Raw genomic sequence first — 17,208 nt, forward strand, 5'->3', positions numbered from 1 at the left:
AAAAATGAAGGGTGGCAATGGGAGAGTGGATAAGTAGCTGGGGGAGAGACAGTTTATGGAGCACCATGAAGCTAGTGGTCAGAAATTCCTTCTTGATGCAGAGAGAGAAATGGCTAATCATTGAGGGTTTTTGAGGAGTGGGGAACAATATGTAGAACTATATTTTAGAACAACAATCTGGGTAACAGGAGGAAATGGAGAAGCAGCGTGGCTCAGTGGAAAGAGCCTGGGCTTTGGAGTCAGGGGTCATGGGTTCGAATCCTGGCTCTGCCAATTGTCAGCTGTGTGACTTTGGGCAAGTCACTTAACTTCTCTGGGCCTCAGTTACCTCATCTGTAAAATGGGGATTAAGACTGTGAGCCCCCCGTGGGACAACCTGATCTCCTTGTAATTTCCCCAGCACTTAGTACAGTGCTTTGCACATAGTAAGCGCTTAATAAATGCCATTATTAAATGGAGACTGGAAAGGGAAGAGACAGACTCAGCCAGGGGACTGATGCAAATGTGAAATCCGGATATGACAGATGCCTGATCCTGGGTGGTAGCTCTTTGGATCAAGAGAAAGGGGTGGATGTAAGAGATGTTGTGTAGGGAAAAAGACAGTATTTGTCAACAGGCTGAATGTAGGAGTTGAAAAAGTGGAAGAGATCAATGATAATGCTGTGCTTGTAGGGTATAGGGACAGAAATGATGGTGGGGTCAACTATCATGGGGAATTTAGGTGGAAAAGAAGATTTAGGAGGGAAGTAGAGTTCTGTTTTAAACATGTCTCACTGAAGGTATTAATGGGAAATTCGTGTAGAAGCAGTGGCCTAGTGGAAAGAGCATGGGCCTGGTAGAAGGACCTGGGTTCTAATCCTGGCTCCACCACGTGTTGGTTGTGTGACCTTGGGCAAGTCATTTCACTGCTCTTGGCCTCAGTTACCTCATCAGTAAAATGAGGATTAAGACTATGAGCCCCATGGGGGACATGGATTGCATCCTACATGATCAGCTTGTATCCACCCCAGCACTTTAGTACAGTGCCTGGAACATAGTAATCGATTAACAAACGCCATAAAAATAGTAGGGATGTTCTGGAGGCAAGAGGAAATGTGAGATTTCAGAGGTGTCAGATTGGGGCTAGCAAAATCAATCAATCAATCAATCGTATTTATTGAGCACTTACTGTGTGCAGAGCACTGTACTAAGCGCTTGGGAAGTACAAGTTGGCAACATATAGAGACAGTCCCTACCCAACAGTGGGCTCACAGTCTAAAAGGGGGAGACAGAGAACAGAACTAAACATACTAACAAAATAAAATAAATAGAATAGATATGTACAAGTAAAATAAATAAATAAATAAATAGAGTAATAAATATGTACAGACATATATACATATATACAGGTGCTGGGGGGAAGGGAAGGAGGTAAGATGGGGGGATGGAGAGGGGTACGATGGGGAGAGGAAGGAAGGGGCTCAGTCTGGGAAGGCCTCCTGGAGGAGGTGAGCTCTCAGTAGGGCCTTGAAGGGAGGAAGAGAGCTATCTTGGCAGATGGGAACAGGGAGGGCATTCCAGGCCCGGGGAAGGACGTGGGCCGGGGGTCGATGGCGGGACAGGTGAGAACGAGGCCTAACGGTGAGGAGGTTAGCGGCAGAGGAGCGGAGGGTGCGGGCTGGGCTGTGGAAGGAGAGAAGGGAGGTGAGGTAGGAGGGGACGAGGTGATGGACAGCCTTATAGCCGAGGGTGAGGAGTTTCTGCCTGATGCACAGATTGACTGGTAGCCACTGGAGATTTTTGAGGAGGGGAGTAACATGCCCAGAGCATTTCTGGACAAAGACAACCCGGGCAGCAACATGAAGTATGGATTGAAATGGGGAGAGACACGAGGATGGGAGATCAGAGAGAAGGCTGATACAGTAGTCCAGACGGGACAGTATGAGAGCTTGAACGAGCAGGGTAGCGGTTGGGATGGAGAGGAAAGGGCAGATCTTGGCAATGTTGCGGAGCTGAGACCGGCAGGTTTTGGTGATGGCTTGGATGTGAGGGGTGAATGAGAGAGTGGAGTCGAGGATGACACCAAGGTTGCGGGCTTGTGAGACGGGAAGGATGGTAGTGCCGTCAACAGTGATGGGAAAGTCAGGGAGAGGGCAGGGTTTGGGAGGGAAGACAAGGAGTTCAGTCTTGGACATGTTGAGTTTGAGGTGGCGGGCAGACATCCAGATGGAAATGTCCTGAAGGCAGGAGAAGATGCGAGCCTGGAGAGAGGGGGAGAGAGCAGGGGCAGAGATGGAGATCTGGGTGTCATCAGCGTAGAGGTGATAGTTGAAGCCGTGGGAGCGAATGAGGTCACCAAGGGAGTGCGTGTAGATCGAGAACAGAAGGGGACCAAGCACTGAACCTTGGGGAACCCCCACAGTAAGGGGATGGGAGGGGGAGGAGGAGCCTGCAAAAGAGACTGAGAATGAACGACCAGAGAGATAAGAGGAGAACCAGGAGAGGACAGAGTCTGTGAAGCCAAGGTCGGATAGCGTGTTGAGGAGAAGGAGACGGTCCACAGTGTCGAAGGCAGCTGAGAGGTCGAGGAGGATTAGGATCGAGTAAGAGCCGTTGGATTTGGCAAGCAGGAGGTCATTGGTGACCTTTGAGAGGGCAGTTTCCGTGGAATGTAGGGGACGGAAGCCAGACTGGAGGGGGTCGAGGAGAGAGTTGGTGTTGATTGTATCTAGGAGAACTGCACAACTCCAGTGGAAGCAGGTTGATAGTTTTGTGGGGGGCAACACAAAAGCCTAGCATGGCTCCAAGAATCTAGTAAGGGTAGGGAGACGATAAGAAATAATCAACTAGGCATTGAAATCAGAAAAACATTGTGTCTGAGCAGTAGCAGAAGTTGGAGTGGAAAAACTAGCTTCCCTAGGGTTATTGGATATGGGACAGCGATAGAGGTGGAATTGAGTCAGGTACAAACTACTGTCATGAGCCTCTCCCACTGGCTCCTACCAACCAGGACCTTTCTGGACCAGGAGAGCCTCAGTGACATATAGTAGAGTTCAAACCACACCTCTGGTCACCAAGGGTTACTGTGGAAAGTTTTTACTTAGTTTTACCAACGTGCAAGGGAATGCCACATACACACACTCACACACTCCACCACCGAAGGATCCAATACCAGTCTGTGATCAAAGGAGCCCTTTCTGCCAATGCTTCCACTTTCTGCTTCCAAGTGCTGCTCTCAGCATGCTTCCTTCTTGCTCCCCTGCGTGCTTCTGCTCCTCTCCTGCTGCAGGTGCTTCTCTCTGTGCCTCCTGCAAGAGCATGCTGCTTCTAAGTGCCTCTTCACGATTCAAAATGAGCATCTTTTATCTGCCTTAGGCGTGGCCACTGTGGCTCTATGTTGCCGTCCAGGCCCGTTACTGGGTAAAACAGGGAGAGAAAGTCCCGCCTCCGTCCATGCTCCCCCCCCACCCCCCAACAGGCCAGCAATCACCTACCTCAGGTAGAGCCCATCAATGCCTCTGCAAAGTCTCTTCCTTGTTGTTGTTCACGGGATCACAAATAGTCATTAAAAAAGCAGCTTGTTGTGGGCTCACCACAACTACTACCTCACTCTCTATGACTCATCAAAGCCAGAGAAGGCAGTGTTCTGACACCAATTTCTGCACACAGTATGTGCTCAATAAATATTGTTGATTGCTTGCTCGATTAATTGATTGATATCACCTGGCAGGAAAAAACACTCAGCAACCATAGTGACCCAGGCACAGATTGGCCAGGAGGATTTAAGGAAGTCATATTACCTCTCTGAATTTGTAGGCTCATAAACATCGGAAAGCTACTAAAATGTTGGTTTCCTTTAGATTTTTGTAAGAGAAGAGGAAAAAGATGGATTGGAAGCAAGTCCAAAAATTTTGAATGGCAAGATGGGTCAGTCTTTATACGTTTAACCTGTTTTTCTGCAGTTTTCCTTATCAGTTTTGCCCTTAATTTGGATGTAATTTAATGACAAATGTGGTTTTTTTGAGATACACCTATCATTTTTTATTGTCCTGTGATAAAGCCCATAGGGGCTTGATTGGTTATTTTAAAACTGTTTATTTAATCTCTAGCCCAGTAGCAAACTCTGCCTTGAAATTAATGTAGGAAGATGTTTGTAGTTCCCTTACATTTCAGGGTGACAGAATTGTCTAAGTAATTTAGTTGTCATAGCTAGATAGTAATAATGATAATAACAATAATAATCAATCAATCAATCATATTTATTGAGTGCTTACTGTGTGCAGAGCACTGTACTAAGCGCTTGGGAAGTACAAGTTGTCAACATATAGAGACAGTCCCTACCCAACAGTGGGCTCACAGTCTAGAATACAGAGATGGGACGTGAGCCAGGGTAATAATAATTATCATTATTATTGTGGTGTTTGTTAAGCACTTACTATGTGCCAGCCACTCTACGAAGCAAGCACTGGAGTGGATATAAGAAATCGGATTGGACACAGTTCCTTGTCCCACATGGGGCTCACAGTCTCAATCCCCATTTTACAGTTGAGGAAACTGAGGCCAGAGAATTGAAGTGACTTGTCCAAGGTCACACAGCAGACAAGAGGAGAAGCCGGAATTAGAACCCATGACCTTCTGATTTTCAGACCCGTGCTCTATCCAGTACACCATGCTGCTTCTCATAGATGGATGTTATGATCTAAACCAGACTTCCATTTCACAATGTTGTCCTCTTCAGATTTGTACAAGCCTCAAACAAATCCCATACTTCTGGGAGCTTCTTTTTTTTTTTAAAAAAAAAAGAATGATTTGTTAAGAGCTTAGTATGTGGCAAGCACTGTTCTAAGCACTGCAGTAGATGCAAGGTAATCAGGTCAGACACAGTGCCTGTCCCACATGGGGCTGACAGTCTAAGTATTGAATCCCAATTTTACAGTTGAGGAAACTAAGACACAGAGAAGTTTAGTGTCCTGCCCAAGGTCACACTGTAAGAAAGTGGCAGAGCCAAGACTAGAACCCAGTTCCTCTGACTCATAGGTCCGTGCTCTTTCCACTAGGCCACGTTGCTCCTTTGGGAATTTTTGTCCCTGACAATTCCCTTTCCTTTTGGACCGGAATATTAATCTGGGAATGATCACCTCACTGGAATAGCAAACATATTTCCTGATCTGTGGCTACAGTGCTCAAAGAGAGAGGGAGGGAAAGCTATTCCTGGATTTCAGGCCATCCAGCACCAAGGCCAGCTCTTACAGATTGCCTCTGGTTAGAAAAGTCCTGGGCAGGGCTGAATAATTTGATTTTAGCCATTTGCACATAGTGAGTGTTTAACAAATGCCATTAAAAGAAAAAAAAAGATAATTTCACTCCCAGGCTCATGCTCTTTTCACTAGGCCACTTTTCACTTTTCAGTGTCAGCTGATGGTCCCTGCCCAGCACTGAAAAATCTGGCCTGTTGTACAGAAATGAAACTTCTGCCATTAGCAGCACAGTCTCACCTAGATGTGGACACGTTGCTAATGAAAGCTTTCCTCTAGCTGGAATCAGTGGGAAGTGATGCTGGTGGCTCTCTTAGTATTGAGCTGTTTGCTATTCAGCTAAAGTTTAGAGGGCTCTTAAAGCCTAGCATTGCACTCCTGACAATGAGAGCACAGACAGTAGAGTAGATAATCTGGAAACCCCCTTTAGAACACTGAGACTTTTTGAAGCAATTTTTGAAGCCAACAGTAATGTGTCTATTCATTAAAAAAATCCAAAAAAATGAACTTTCTTTGCCCTTCAGTTATAAAATACGTTGCCGGCACTAAAATATTGAAACCCATTCTTCCACCTTTTTTTTCTCCCATTACTACTAAAAACCATTGCTTGCGCTATGCCCTGCCAACAGCTGCATGTATTTTTCAGACGTAGACACCACTAGGCCCCCTATTAGCCAGTGTTGACATTTCCAATGGGGTGTGACATTTCCAAAGCAGTTTGAAGGAGCACGCCAAATGAATGCAGATATCTAATCTTAGAACCATATTGCTAATAGCTTGAAATCAATTTTCAGGCTGTGATTCTTCACTGAGCAGTCAGTCCCCCAGTTACTCTCCAAGGCAAACCGAGAGTCTTTTCAGCTCTAGTCCAGCGATGGTAAGCTAGTTTTACACTCTTTCTTATATGGATGAAATATATATTAGTCATTAAGATGAAATGGAAAAGGGAACACGTATATAGTGTGTGTAATTAAAACTTTATATATGATCAATGTAAATAGCTTTAGATAATAATAAAAAATGGCAAAGCATCTTTTTAAGTGAAATTTGATAATTTAGATGCTCTTCAAATTCTAGACCACTGTAGACCAACTCTGACTACATGTTTTTGTAATCCATATCTAGAAGTTAATACATTTTAAAAAAACACTTTTATCCAATGAAACGACTACTTGTTCAATTAAATTGTCGGGGGAAGACTACTAAAGCAGATCCCCTGCTTTTACCTGTCTTACCCTTTCTCTTCTGCGATTGTATTTTATTCTGGAAAACAATTTTCTTTTCTATTGGTTTTGAGAATTAGTAGGGTTTTCATTCAAATTTAGGCTATTTTAAGGACATTTTCATTTTAATATTCATTAATCTAAGTGCAGCATCATCCTTCAATGTCTTCTAGCCTTCCGAAGAGGAAGATCTAGTTTTACCCATTGAACATCCAGAGAGCGAGAGGAACTGCAAGAATGAAACCTCCTCTAACAGCAGGCAACCTGCATCAAGCACGGAGTTTCCAAATCATTTTCCTCCATGTGTTGAGAGTATTAACAGAGGAGTCAAAGGTCACGAACAGACAGACAATTTTTACCCATCTGGGGACAATTCTGGACTATCTCAATGTGACTCAAGAAATAATAATAATAATAGAAATAATAATCACTGCTATCGGCACATTGGGCAGCGTGATGCATGGTCTCAAACTGAGGACCACTCTGTTCCAGAAGGGAAATCGGATGTAGGCGTCCAGTGCGATATGATGCGAGAACGTGAAGAGAGGAAACATCTTTTTCCTATAAGTGCTGGAGATGTCCCTGAAGTCACCAAGGCAGATAGCATTAGGGGGCAGGAAATCCCATCTGATGAAGCCCTCAGGTCTATAAATCTCACCAATAGTCCAGAACATCAGCCTGAGGTCAACTACCTCTGTCTCAATGATCCAGGGGTCCTGGATTTAACAATGATGTAGGGAGGGAAAAATGGTTTAATCCCAGAAAATATGGCAACTGTTCTGAAATACTGATAGTTTCCTTTAAATTCGTATTTGTTCCTTATGTTTGAATATATATATAAGCAGTTTAAACATCATTGCAAATGTCTTTTAGCTCAAAACTTGGTTCTTTCTTGAGAGAAAGTTGTAACTCCTTCATTACAACAGGAATAGAGCAACACCATGGAATTTGCTGAGTAAAATGGGTACTTCATGAATTGATCCGTCTTTCTAGTTTACAGATTACAGAGCAGTTTACTCTACTATAGTAAAATAGATGGATCAGGTTCTTGTGTATCTATATAATTTCCTTCCATTTAGACAAATTTATTAGATTGACATTTACTACTAATGTTTCTAAGTGTTAGTTATGATATATTTTACAGATTATTGTGTAATATTTTGTTTTATTAGGGTTCACATTAAGACATGGAGTATTCATATTAAAGTGCAGAAAATATTTGATACTTTGTGTTTCTGTAGGTGGGTTTTTTTCATTTTTAAAATATCGCTTTCTAGAGGTGTCTAAAAGGTGAGGAATTTACCATCACGTTTCTTATAGTGAGGATTTTTATAAAGTAGACATTTTATTCAGGCTTTCTGTCCCCAACATTATGGTGCCAGCTTTGTTTTCAAGAGAATTTTAAATGTCTCCCCTCTCTAGACGAAGCTCGTTGTGGGCGGGGAATGTGTCTATTTATTATTATACTGTATTTTCCCAAGCCCTTAGTGCTCTGCATGAATGCAGTAAGCACTCAAGAAATATGATTGAATGAGTGACATAGAATTGGGTGCCTATTTATCAGGAAAGATAATATATACTTATATATTATCTTTATATTATCTATTTTATATCTTTATATAATTTATATTTATAATATATATTTTCAGCCCAGAGAATAGGCATGGATGGCATGATGCCCTACTGAAGAATAAAATGAAGTTCTTTGTTCAATTTTGTGGAAAACATGATATTTACCTTTTCATAACTCAACTACTGATTGATTGATTGACTGACTCATTGTATCAGTTGAAGTGATCTGAAGAATTGCATGGTAGAAATGCAATCATAGTGACCACCTTAATTTAGAACTAGTTTTAGGAAGTATGGAACAAAGGGGCTTTCTTTATGCTATTTGTTACATACTTACTGTGTGCCAGGGACTGTACCAAGCACTGGTGTAGATACAAATTAAAATCAGACTGGACACAGTCTGTGTCCCACATGGGGCTCGCAGTCTTAAACTTTGATTCCTATTTTACGGATGAGGTAACTGACTTGCCCAAGGTCACACAGCAGACAGGTGGCAGAGCCAGGATTAGAATTTAGGTGACTCCTAGGCCCGTGGTCCTCCCCAAAGACCATACTTCTTCCCATGCTTTTTAAGTAAGTTTATTCAAAAGAAATAAAATGATAGTGAACACACATTTATATTTGTCTGAAAGATCAGTTTTCTCTAAGATATAATAACATGCTGACCTCCCTTGGAATGGACTGTGAGGTAGACCCAGTTCTTCTGTAATGTAAAGGATGCGTGTCGGCTGTGTAACCTTGGGCAAATCACTTCACTTCTCTGTGCTTCAGTTCCCTCATCTGCAAAATGGGGATTGAGACTGTGAGCCCCATATGGGACAGGGACTGTGTCCAATCCGATTTGTTCGTATCCACCCCAGCACTTAGTACAGTGCCTGACACATAGTAAGTGTTTAACAAATACCACAATATTATTATTATTGTTATTTTTGTAGAATCCTGGGTTAAGGAAAACCCATGTTGTAGTGCTTACTGTGTCTGACACCATGCACACGTACACAGCTTTTTCTTCCAAATCCACATTGCCTTGTACCCAGACAGATTTATGTTTTTAGAACATTCCCTGATTTTGTTGTCATGTTCTGTCCAAAATGCCAGTAAAAACCACACAATCTAGCAGAACTGAGTATATTTTGCAAGCAAAAACATGACTGAGGACTGTTAGTATTTCAAGCCTGTACCAATGAGGTGGAGATAGGATAAGGATGTGAATCTAGGGCTTAGACTCACAGTCTAGATTAACATTTAAAAATGTTCTTCGTATCAGAGAAACGCTTTTTTATATGTTTTTCCAAACACTAACTGTACTAATATGTACCAATGGGAAGCCTGTAAGATTTTCATATCCCTTCCCTCATTTTCCATTCCTACAGAGATTAAAGCATCTAGTTAGTGAACAGCAATTTGAAGTTCATCATTATTCCTACACAAATATAGTTTAATTGATACAGGGGGAGGTCGAAACAGTTTCATTTATTTAAAAAAATCGTACAACACAGATTCAGAATTAGAAAAAACAATATTTGTTTTATCTGCAAAGTGCCTCACTACTGTTTTGTATTCCCAAGTGCAGTGTGTGGCCCTCAATAGGTGTTCAATAAATACCATTAATTATGTGTGAAAAATGAAGGTAATTAGCAAACAACTTTGTGGTTATACTCCCATTGGCATTCAAGAGGACAAACACTTTTAACTGAGGATAAAGTGATCATTCGGATTTTGAGGATGGATTTACATTGTTGTCTTTGTATTTTTCTAAATAAAGATTGCTGATTACCTCCTCTCCACCTAAGGAGGAAAACACTCTGGATTGCCTGCCTGAGAAATTTGGTTATTCTAATTAAAGAGTATTGTTCTTTGGAGGCTTAACTTTATAAGAAAACAAAAAAAGCAAAATACTCTCCAAGATAAGATGTGGTAAAAGACCTCTTTACTATTACTGTGATATTTGTTAAGCAGTTACTATGTGCCAAGCACTATACTAAGTGTTGGGTTTGATAAGAGATAATCAGGCCAGACAGTTTTTGTTCCTTATCAGACTCACAGTTCAAGTAGGAGGGAGAATAGGCATTTAATCCCCATTTAACTAAGTGCTGTACTAAGCATTGAGATGGGTACAAACAAATCGAGTTGGACACAGTCCCTACCCCATGTGGGGCTCACAGTCTCAATCTCCATTTTACAGATGAGATAACTGAGGCACGGAGAAGTTAAGTGAGTTGCCCAAGGTCTCACAGCAGTATCAGGCAGACAGAGAAGCAGCACGGCCTAGTGAATAGAGCTCGGGCCTGGGGGTCAGAAGGTCATGGGTTCTAATCCTGCCTCCACCACTTGTCTGCTGTGTGACCTTGGGCAAGTCACTTCACTATTGATGCCTGTCTACTTGTTTTGATGTCTGTCTCCCCCCTTCTGGACTGTAAGTCAGTTGTGGGCAGAGATCAGCTCTCTTTGTTGCTGAATTGCACTTTTCAAGCGCTTAGTAGAGTGCTCTGCACATAATAAGTGCTCAATAAATACGATTGAATGAATTAATGAATTTGCCCAATGGGGTTGTCTTGTTAATCCATCATATTCATTGAGCGCTTACTGTGTGCAGAGCACTGTACTAAGCACTTGGGAAAGTACAACATAACAGAGCTAGTAGACATATTCCCTGCCCACAATGGGTTTAAAGTCCAGAGGATGAGATAGATATTAATATCAATCAATAAATTATGGATCTGTACACCTAAGGGCTAAGTTGTGATGACTACTGCCTCAGTGTTAGTGAGCTGCCTTCTCTCTAGGACCTCACCATTTGGAATGGAGCAGTGCTCACAGTTGCTGTTGAAACTGCTGAAGAAGCCGGCTGTGACTTTGATGGAAGCCCCAGGTTTGAACAGCTCTCCCCCTCTTCAAAGTCCTACTGAAGGCAGATTTCCTCCAAGAGGCCTTCCCAGACTAAGCCCCACTTTTCCTCATCTCCCATTTTCTTCTGCATCACCTTGACTTGATCCCTTTGCTCGTCTCCCCTCTCCCCATCCCACAACACATCTACATATCTGTAATTTCATTTATTTATATTAATGTCTGGTCATTTGTATTGATGTCTGTCTCTCCCCCCACCCCCGGACTTTGAGCTCGTTGTGGGCAGGGATTGTCACTCTTTATTGCTGTATTGTATTTCGCCAAGCGCTTAGTACAGTGCTCAATAAAATGCTCAATAAATGTGATTGAATGAATGAACGAATATGGACCATATCCAATTTAATTATCTTGTATCTATCCCACTGCTTAGCACAGTGCTTAGCACATGGTAAGCACTTAAAAAATGCCGTAAAAAATCAGCTTGGTAGCAGTTCAGTGAAAAGGGCAGATTCTAGAGATGTTTTGATCTGCCAACAAGCGGCACTACGCCATGTGGATGTTGCGCAGTGTCACTGAAAAATACCTACCATGTGCTAGCATTTGTGGCAAAATTGTTAAGATGCACTGACAAAGCAGCCTTGATTTATATTTTCCCTTCTTCGTCATCCCTACAACCAAATCCCTTATTTACTCCCATTTCCCTATTTTACGGTATTTGTTAAGTGCTTATGCTATTCACTCTATCGCATTTATTGAGCGCTTACTGTGTGGAGAGCACTGTACTATGTGCTTGTCAAGTGCTATTTTAAACGCTGGGATAGATACAAATCATTAAGGTTGCAGAGTCCCTATCCCACATGGGGCTCACAGTCTAAATAGGAGGGAGAACAGGGATGATGGTATTTGTTAAGCGCTTAGTATGTTTAACAATGTTAAACATATGTTTAACTACGTTAATATGTTAATATGTTTAATATGTTAACCATAAACTATGTTTAACAGGGCTTGGCACATAGTAAGCGCTTAATAAATGCCATTATTATTATTATTATGTGTCAAGCACTGTTCTAAGCACTGAGGGAGATACGGGGTAATCAGGTTGTCCCATGTGGGGCTTACGGTCTTTAATCCCCATTTTAGAGCTGAGGTAACTGAGGCACGGAGAGTGTATATATGTTTGGACAGATTTAGTACTCTATTTTACTGGTACATATTTACTATTCTATTTATTTTATTTTGTTAATATGTTTGTTTTGTTGTCTGTCTCCCCCTTCTAGACTGTGAGCCCGTTGTTGGGTAGGGACCGTCAACTTGTACTTCCCAAGCGCTTAGTACAGTGCTCTGCACACAGTAAGCGCTCAATAAATGCGATTGAATGAATGAATGATTGAATCTCCAGTTTACAGTTGGGGAATTTGAGATACAGAGAAGTCAAGTGACCTACCCGAGGTTTCACGGCAGGCAAGTGGTGGAGACAGATTAGAACCCAGGTCCTCTGACTCCCGGGCCTGGGATCTTAGTGCTACAGCCCATAGTCTACAGTGCCCAAGAGCACTAGACTTTCTCTTTCCCTGGCAAATTATTCCACCTGTCAACAGAAGGGGCCAAATCTTTAGCAGCTAACAGTGAGATAGCCTAGCTTAGAGCCTGCTTGCTTTCACATTTGGAAAGAGTACTTACCGGCCTGGGAGTTAGGAGTCCTGATTCTAAATCCCAGCTCTGCCTGTGACCTGATGAGGGCCCTTATGGCCCTTATTTAATTGTTCCATTTCTCATTTTTCTCATCTGTAAAATGGGGATAATAATGCCTGCCTTTTCCCACCTCTCCCATAAGTTGTGGCAATAAAATAACTGATATAAAAGTGTCTTAAAAAAGACAAGCTGCTATCAATCAATCAATCATATTTATTGAGCGCTTACTGTGTACTAAATGCTTGGGAAGTACAAGTTGGCAACAACTTCCAAATGCAAACTATCCAACTATCCAAATGAAAAGTATGACACAAATTCAAAGTGATGGAAAAATGTCTTTGGTAGAGCTAAGACTCCTGTGAATCTAACCAGTTAGCTCAGAAATCTGCCTAGTCAATTGTTTTTCAAGTTCTAGTAAAAGGTATAGGCATGGGTCACAATGAAGAGTAGCAGTTTCACTGACGATCATGGTAGCCAGGACCAAGACTACCTCACGTGGCTCTTCTGAAACACAACTGTATTATAATAATAATGATGATGATGGTATTTGTTAGGTACTTACTATGTGCCAAGCACTGTTCTAAGCTCTGGGGTAGATACAAGTTTGTCAGGTTGTCCCACATGGGGCTCACAGTCTTAATCCCCATTTGGCAGATGAGGTAACTGAGGCACAGAGAAGTTGACTTGCCCAAAGTCACACAGTTGATAAGTGGCAGAGTTGGGATTAGAACCCACGACCTCTGACTCCCAAGTCCGTGCTCTTTCCACTAAGCCAAGCTGCTCATGGTCCTAAAAATCTTTCTACCTCAATGGGAAAACCTGGTCTGGGACTCAACCTGTTCCTTCAATCAATCAATCAATCGTATTTATTGAGCGCTTACTGTGTGCAGAGCACTGTACTAAGGGCTTGGGAAGTATAAGTTGGCAACATATAGAGACAGTCCCTACCCAACAGTGGGCTCACAGTCTAAAAGAGGGAGACAGAGAACAAAACCAAACATAATAACAAAATAAAATAAATAGAATAGATATGTACAAGTAAAATAAATAAATAAATAGAGTAATAAATATGTACAAACATATATTATAGCATAATAATAATGCTAATGTTGGTATTTGTTAAGCACTTAGTATGTGCCAAGCACTGTTCTAAGCGCTGGGATAGATACAAGGTTATTAGGTTGTCCCAGTTGGGGCTCCCAGTCTTGATCCCCATTTTACAGATGAGGTAACTGAGGCCCAGAGAAGTTAAGTGACTTGCCCAGGGTCACATAGCTGACTAGCGGCGGAGTCGGGACTAGAACCCACAGCATCTGACTCCCAAGCCCATGCTCTTATCCATCACCAAGGCAAGGAGAATCAGCAGCAATAAAAGGGAATCGATTAACAGTTAAACACAGTAGTTCTTTAGGTGAAGCAATTGCTTAACAGAAAAATAAGACTACTGCAGTCTCTTCTGCCTCTGCAACCACTTTAGGGCCCACACTGCTTGAGCTATAGTTCTAAACTCCCCATTGTCTAATGAAGACAAAGTCCGCATTGAGGAGGTTAGCTTCAGAGTAATAAATAAGAGGGAGAGATGATGGAGTGCCTCACAGTTAGTTCTCAAGAGTCTTTTTTGGTTGCCGAGAAGAATGAGTAACCGCTGAATCAATCAATCAATCAATCATATTTGTTGAGCACTTACTGTGTGCAGAGCACTGTACTAAGCGCTTGGGAAGTACAAATTGGCAACATATAGAGACAGTCCCTACCCAACAGTGGGCTCACAGTCTAAAAGGGGGAGACAAAACCAAACATACTAACAAAATAAAATAAATAGAATAGATATGTACAAGTAAAATAAATAGAGTAATAAATATGTACAAACATATATACATATATACAGGTGCTGTGGGGAAGGGAAGGAGGTAAGATGGGGGGGATGGAGAGGGGGAGGAGGGGGGGAGGAAGGAAGGGGCTCAGTCTGGGAAGGCCTCCTGGAGGAGGTGAGCTCTCAGTAGGGCCTTGAAGGGAGGAAGAGAGCTAGCTTGGCGGAGGGGCAGAGGGAGGGCATTCCAGGCCCCGGGGATGACGTGGGCCGGGGGTCGATGGCGGGACAGGAGAGAACGAGGTACAGTGAGGAGATTAGCGGCAGAGGAGCGGAGGGTGCGGGCTGGGCTGGAGAAGGACAGAAGGGAAGTGAGGTAGGAGGGGGCGAGGGGATGGACAGCCTTGAAGCCCAGGGTGAAGAGTTTCTGCCTGATGCGCAGATTGATTGGTAGCCACTGGAGATTTTTGAGGAGGGGAGTAATATGCCCAGAGCGTTTCTGGACAAAGATAATCCGGGCAGCAGCATGAAGTATGGATTGAAGTGGGGAGAGACACGAGGATGGGAGATCAGAGAGAAGGCTGATGCAGTAATCCAGACAGGATAGGATGAGAGCTTGAATGAGCAGGGTAGCGGTATGGATGGAGAGGAAAGGGCGGATCTTGGCAATGTTGCGGAGCTGAGACTGGCAGGTTTTGGTGACGGCTTGGATGTGAGGGGTGAATGAGACAGCGGAGTCGAGGATGACACCAAGGTTGCGGGCTGAAGGGGTGGAGTGATGTGGGCAGAACCATGTAGAAGAATAATCAGGACAGCAGGATGAAATCAAGGCTGAAGAAGGGAGACTGGTGACGAGGCTGATTCAGTAGCCCACATAGTGAAAGACAGGTACCTCACCCAACATCGTGGCTGTTTGGATAGAAGAGAAAGGGTGGATCCTGGAACGTCAGAGAATAAGAAACAATTTGTGGACTCCAACTCCTTGGAGTCCACAGGGATTGGAGGGGGTGGAGGAGGTGGCTGTCAATCATGGGATTGACATTGAGGGGTGGAAATCACAGTTTGGTGGACTTGCTCCCTCTCTTCTTCCCCCTCTCATTCATTCATTCATTCATTCATTCAATCGTATTTATTGAGAGCTTACTATGTGCAGAGCACTGCACTAAGTGCTTGGGATGTACAAGTCAGCAACATATAGAGACGGTCCGTACCCAATAATGGGCTCACAGTCTAAAAGGGGGAGACAGACAACAAAACAAAACATGTAGACAGGTGTCAAAATCGTCAGAAAAAATAGAATTAAAGGTGTATGCACATCATTAACAAAATAAATAGAATAGTAAATATACGCAAGTAAAATGCCCTTATGTACAGATCTGTCTTTTTTTAAATAACGTTTGTCTCCGCCCCTCTAGTTGGTAAGCTCGTTGTGGGCAGGGAATGTGTCTGCTTATTGTTGTATCAAATTCTCCCAAGCACTTAGTACCATGCTTGCTCTGCACACAGTAAGCACTCAGTAAATATGATGGAATTGAATTGAAGGAGGGGAGCCCATAGCCAGTCTGCTGTAACTGGTCCCTCTTGCTCCTGGAGTCCTGTGATGTATTCACCCTACAGAAATCTAGACTCTTCCCCACTGTTATTTGCTTCTGCTCCTGTTGCTATTATTCAATCAATCAATCGATCATATTTATTGAGCATTTACTGTGTGCAGAGCACTGTACCTGCACTTGGAAAGTACAATTCGGCAACAGTGACAGTCCCTGCCCAACAACGGGCTCTCAGTCTGGCAGACACTCACAGTCTCTTGGTGTTCATGGTGCAGTCTTAGCCAGCCCTCACCAGGGACAACCAGGTGGGCATGAGATGGGTTGATGGCTCATGTGCACAGGTGCCAGGGGCAAGGGGGTCTGATCCTGAACCATAAAGGCAATGAAAGAGGACATCTGAACCTTCCCTTGTTATATCAATCTGCGCATCAGGCAGAAACTCCTCACCCTGGGTTTCAAGGCTGTAAATCACCTCACCCCCTCCTACCTCACCTCCCTTCTCTCCTTCTCCAGCCCAGCCCGCACCCTCCGCTCCTCCGCCGCTGATCTCCTCACCGTACCTCGCTCTCGCCTGTCCCACCATCGACCCCCAGCCCACGTCATCCCCTGGGCCTGGAATGCCCTCCCTCTGCCCATCCGCCAAGCTTACTCTCTTCCTCCCTTCAAGGCCCTACTGAGAGCTCACCTCCTCCAGGAGGCCTTCCCAGACTGAGCCCCTTCCTTCCTTTCCCCCTCGTCCCCCTCTCCATCCCCCCATCTTACCTCCTTCCCTTCCCTACAGCACCTGTATATATGTATATATGTTTGTACATATTTATTACTCTATTTATTTATTTATTTACTTTTCTTGTACATATCTATTCTATTTATTTTATTTTGTTAGTATGTTTGGTTTTGTTCTCTGTCTCCCCCTTTTAGACTGTGAGCCCACTGTTGGGTAGGGACTGTCTCTATATGTTGCCAACTTGTACTTCCCAAGCGCTTAGTACAGTGCTCTGCACACAGTAAGTGCTAAATAAATACGATTGATTGATTGATTGATAATATAATAATGGCATTTATTAAGCACTTACTATGTGCAAAGCACTGTTCTAAGCGCTGGAGAGATTACAAGGTGATCAGGTTGTCCCACGGGGGGCTCACAGTCTTAATCCCCATTTTACAGAGGAGGTAACTGAGGCACAGAGAAGTTAAGTGACTTGCCCAAAGTCACACAGCTGACAATTGGCGGAGCTGGGATTTGAACCCATGAACCCATGACCTCTGACTCCAAAGCCCGA

The 17,208-nt window shown here is 43.3% G+C and overlaps 1 protein-coding gene across 1 annotated transcript in view; it reads left to right on the top strand.

Annotated features, from left to right (window-relative positions):
• C2H12orf40 (chromosome 2 C12orf40 homolog) overlaps positions 1-7,540 on the top strand; it is a 62,481-nt gene extending 54,941 nt beyond the window's left edge. Inside the window, exons 12-14 of the mRNA XM_038741084.1 lie at positions 3,840-3,906; positions 6,029-6,111; positions 6,631-7,540. Of these exons, the coding sequence (XP_038597012.1) occupies positions 3,840-3,906; positions 6,029-6,111; positions 6,631-7,194 (714 nt within the window). The 3' untranslated portion in view covers positions 7,195-7,540. The remainder of the gene's footprint in view (positions 1-3,839; positions 3,907-6,028; positions 6,112-6,630) is intronic.
• The last annotated feature ends 9,668 nt before the right edge of the window (positions 7,541-17,208 follow it).

Source organism: Tachyglossus aculeatus, chromosome 2 (assembly GCF_015852505.1).
Source record: "Tachyglossus aculeatus isolate mTacAcu1 chromosome 2, mTacAcu1.pri, whole genome shotgun sequence".
NCBI lineage: Eukaryota > Metazoa > Chordata > Mammalia > Monotremata > Tachyglossidae > Tachyglossus > Tachyglossus aculeatus.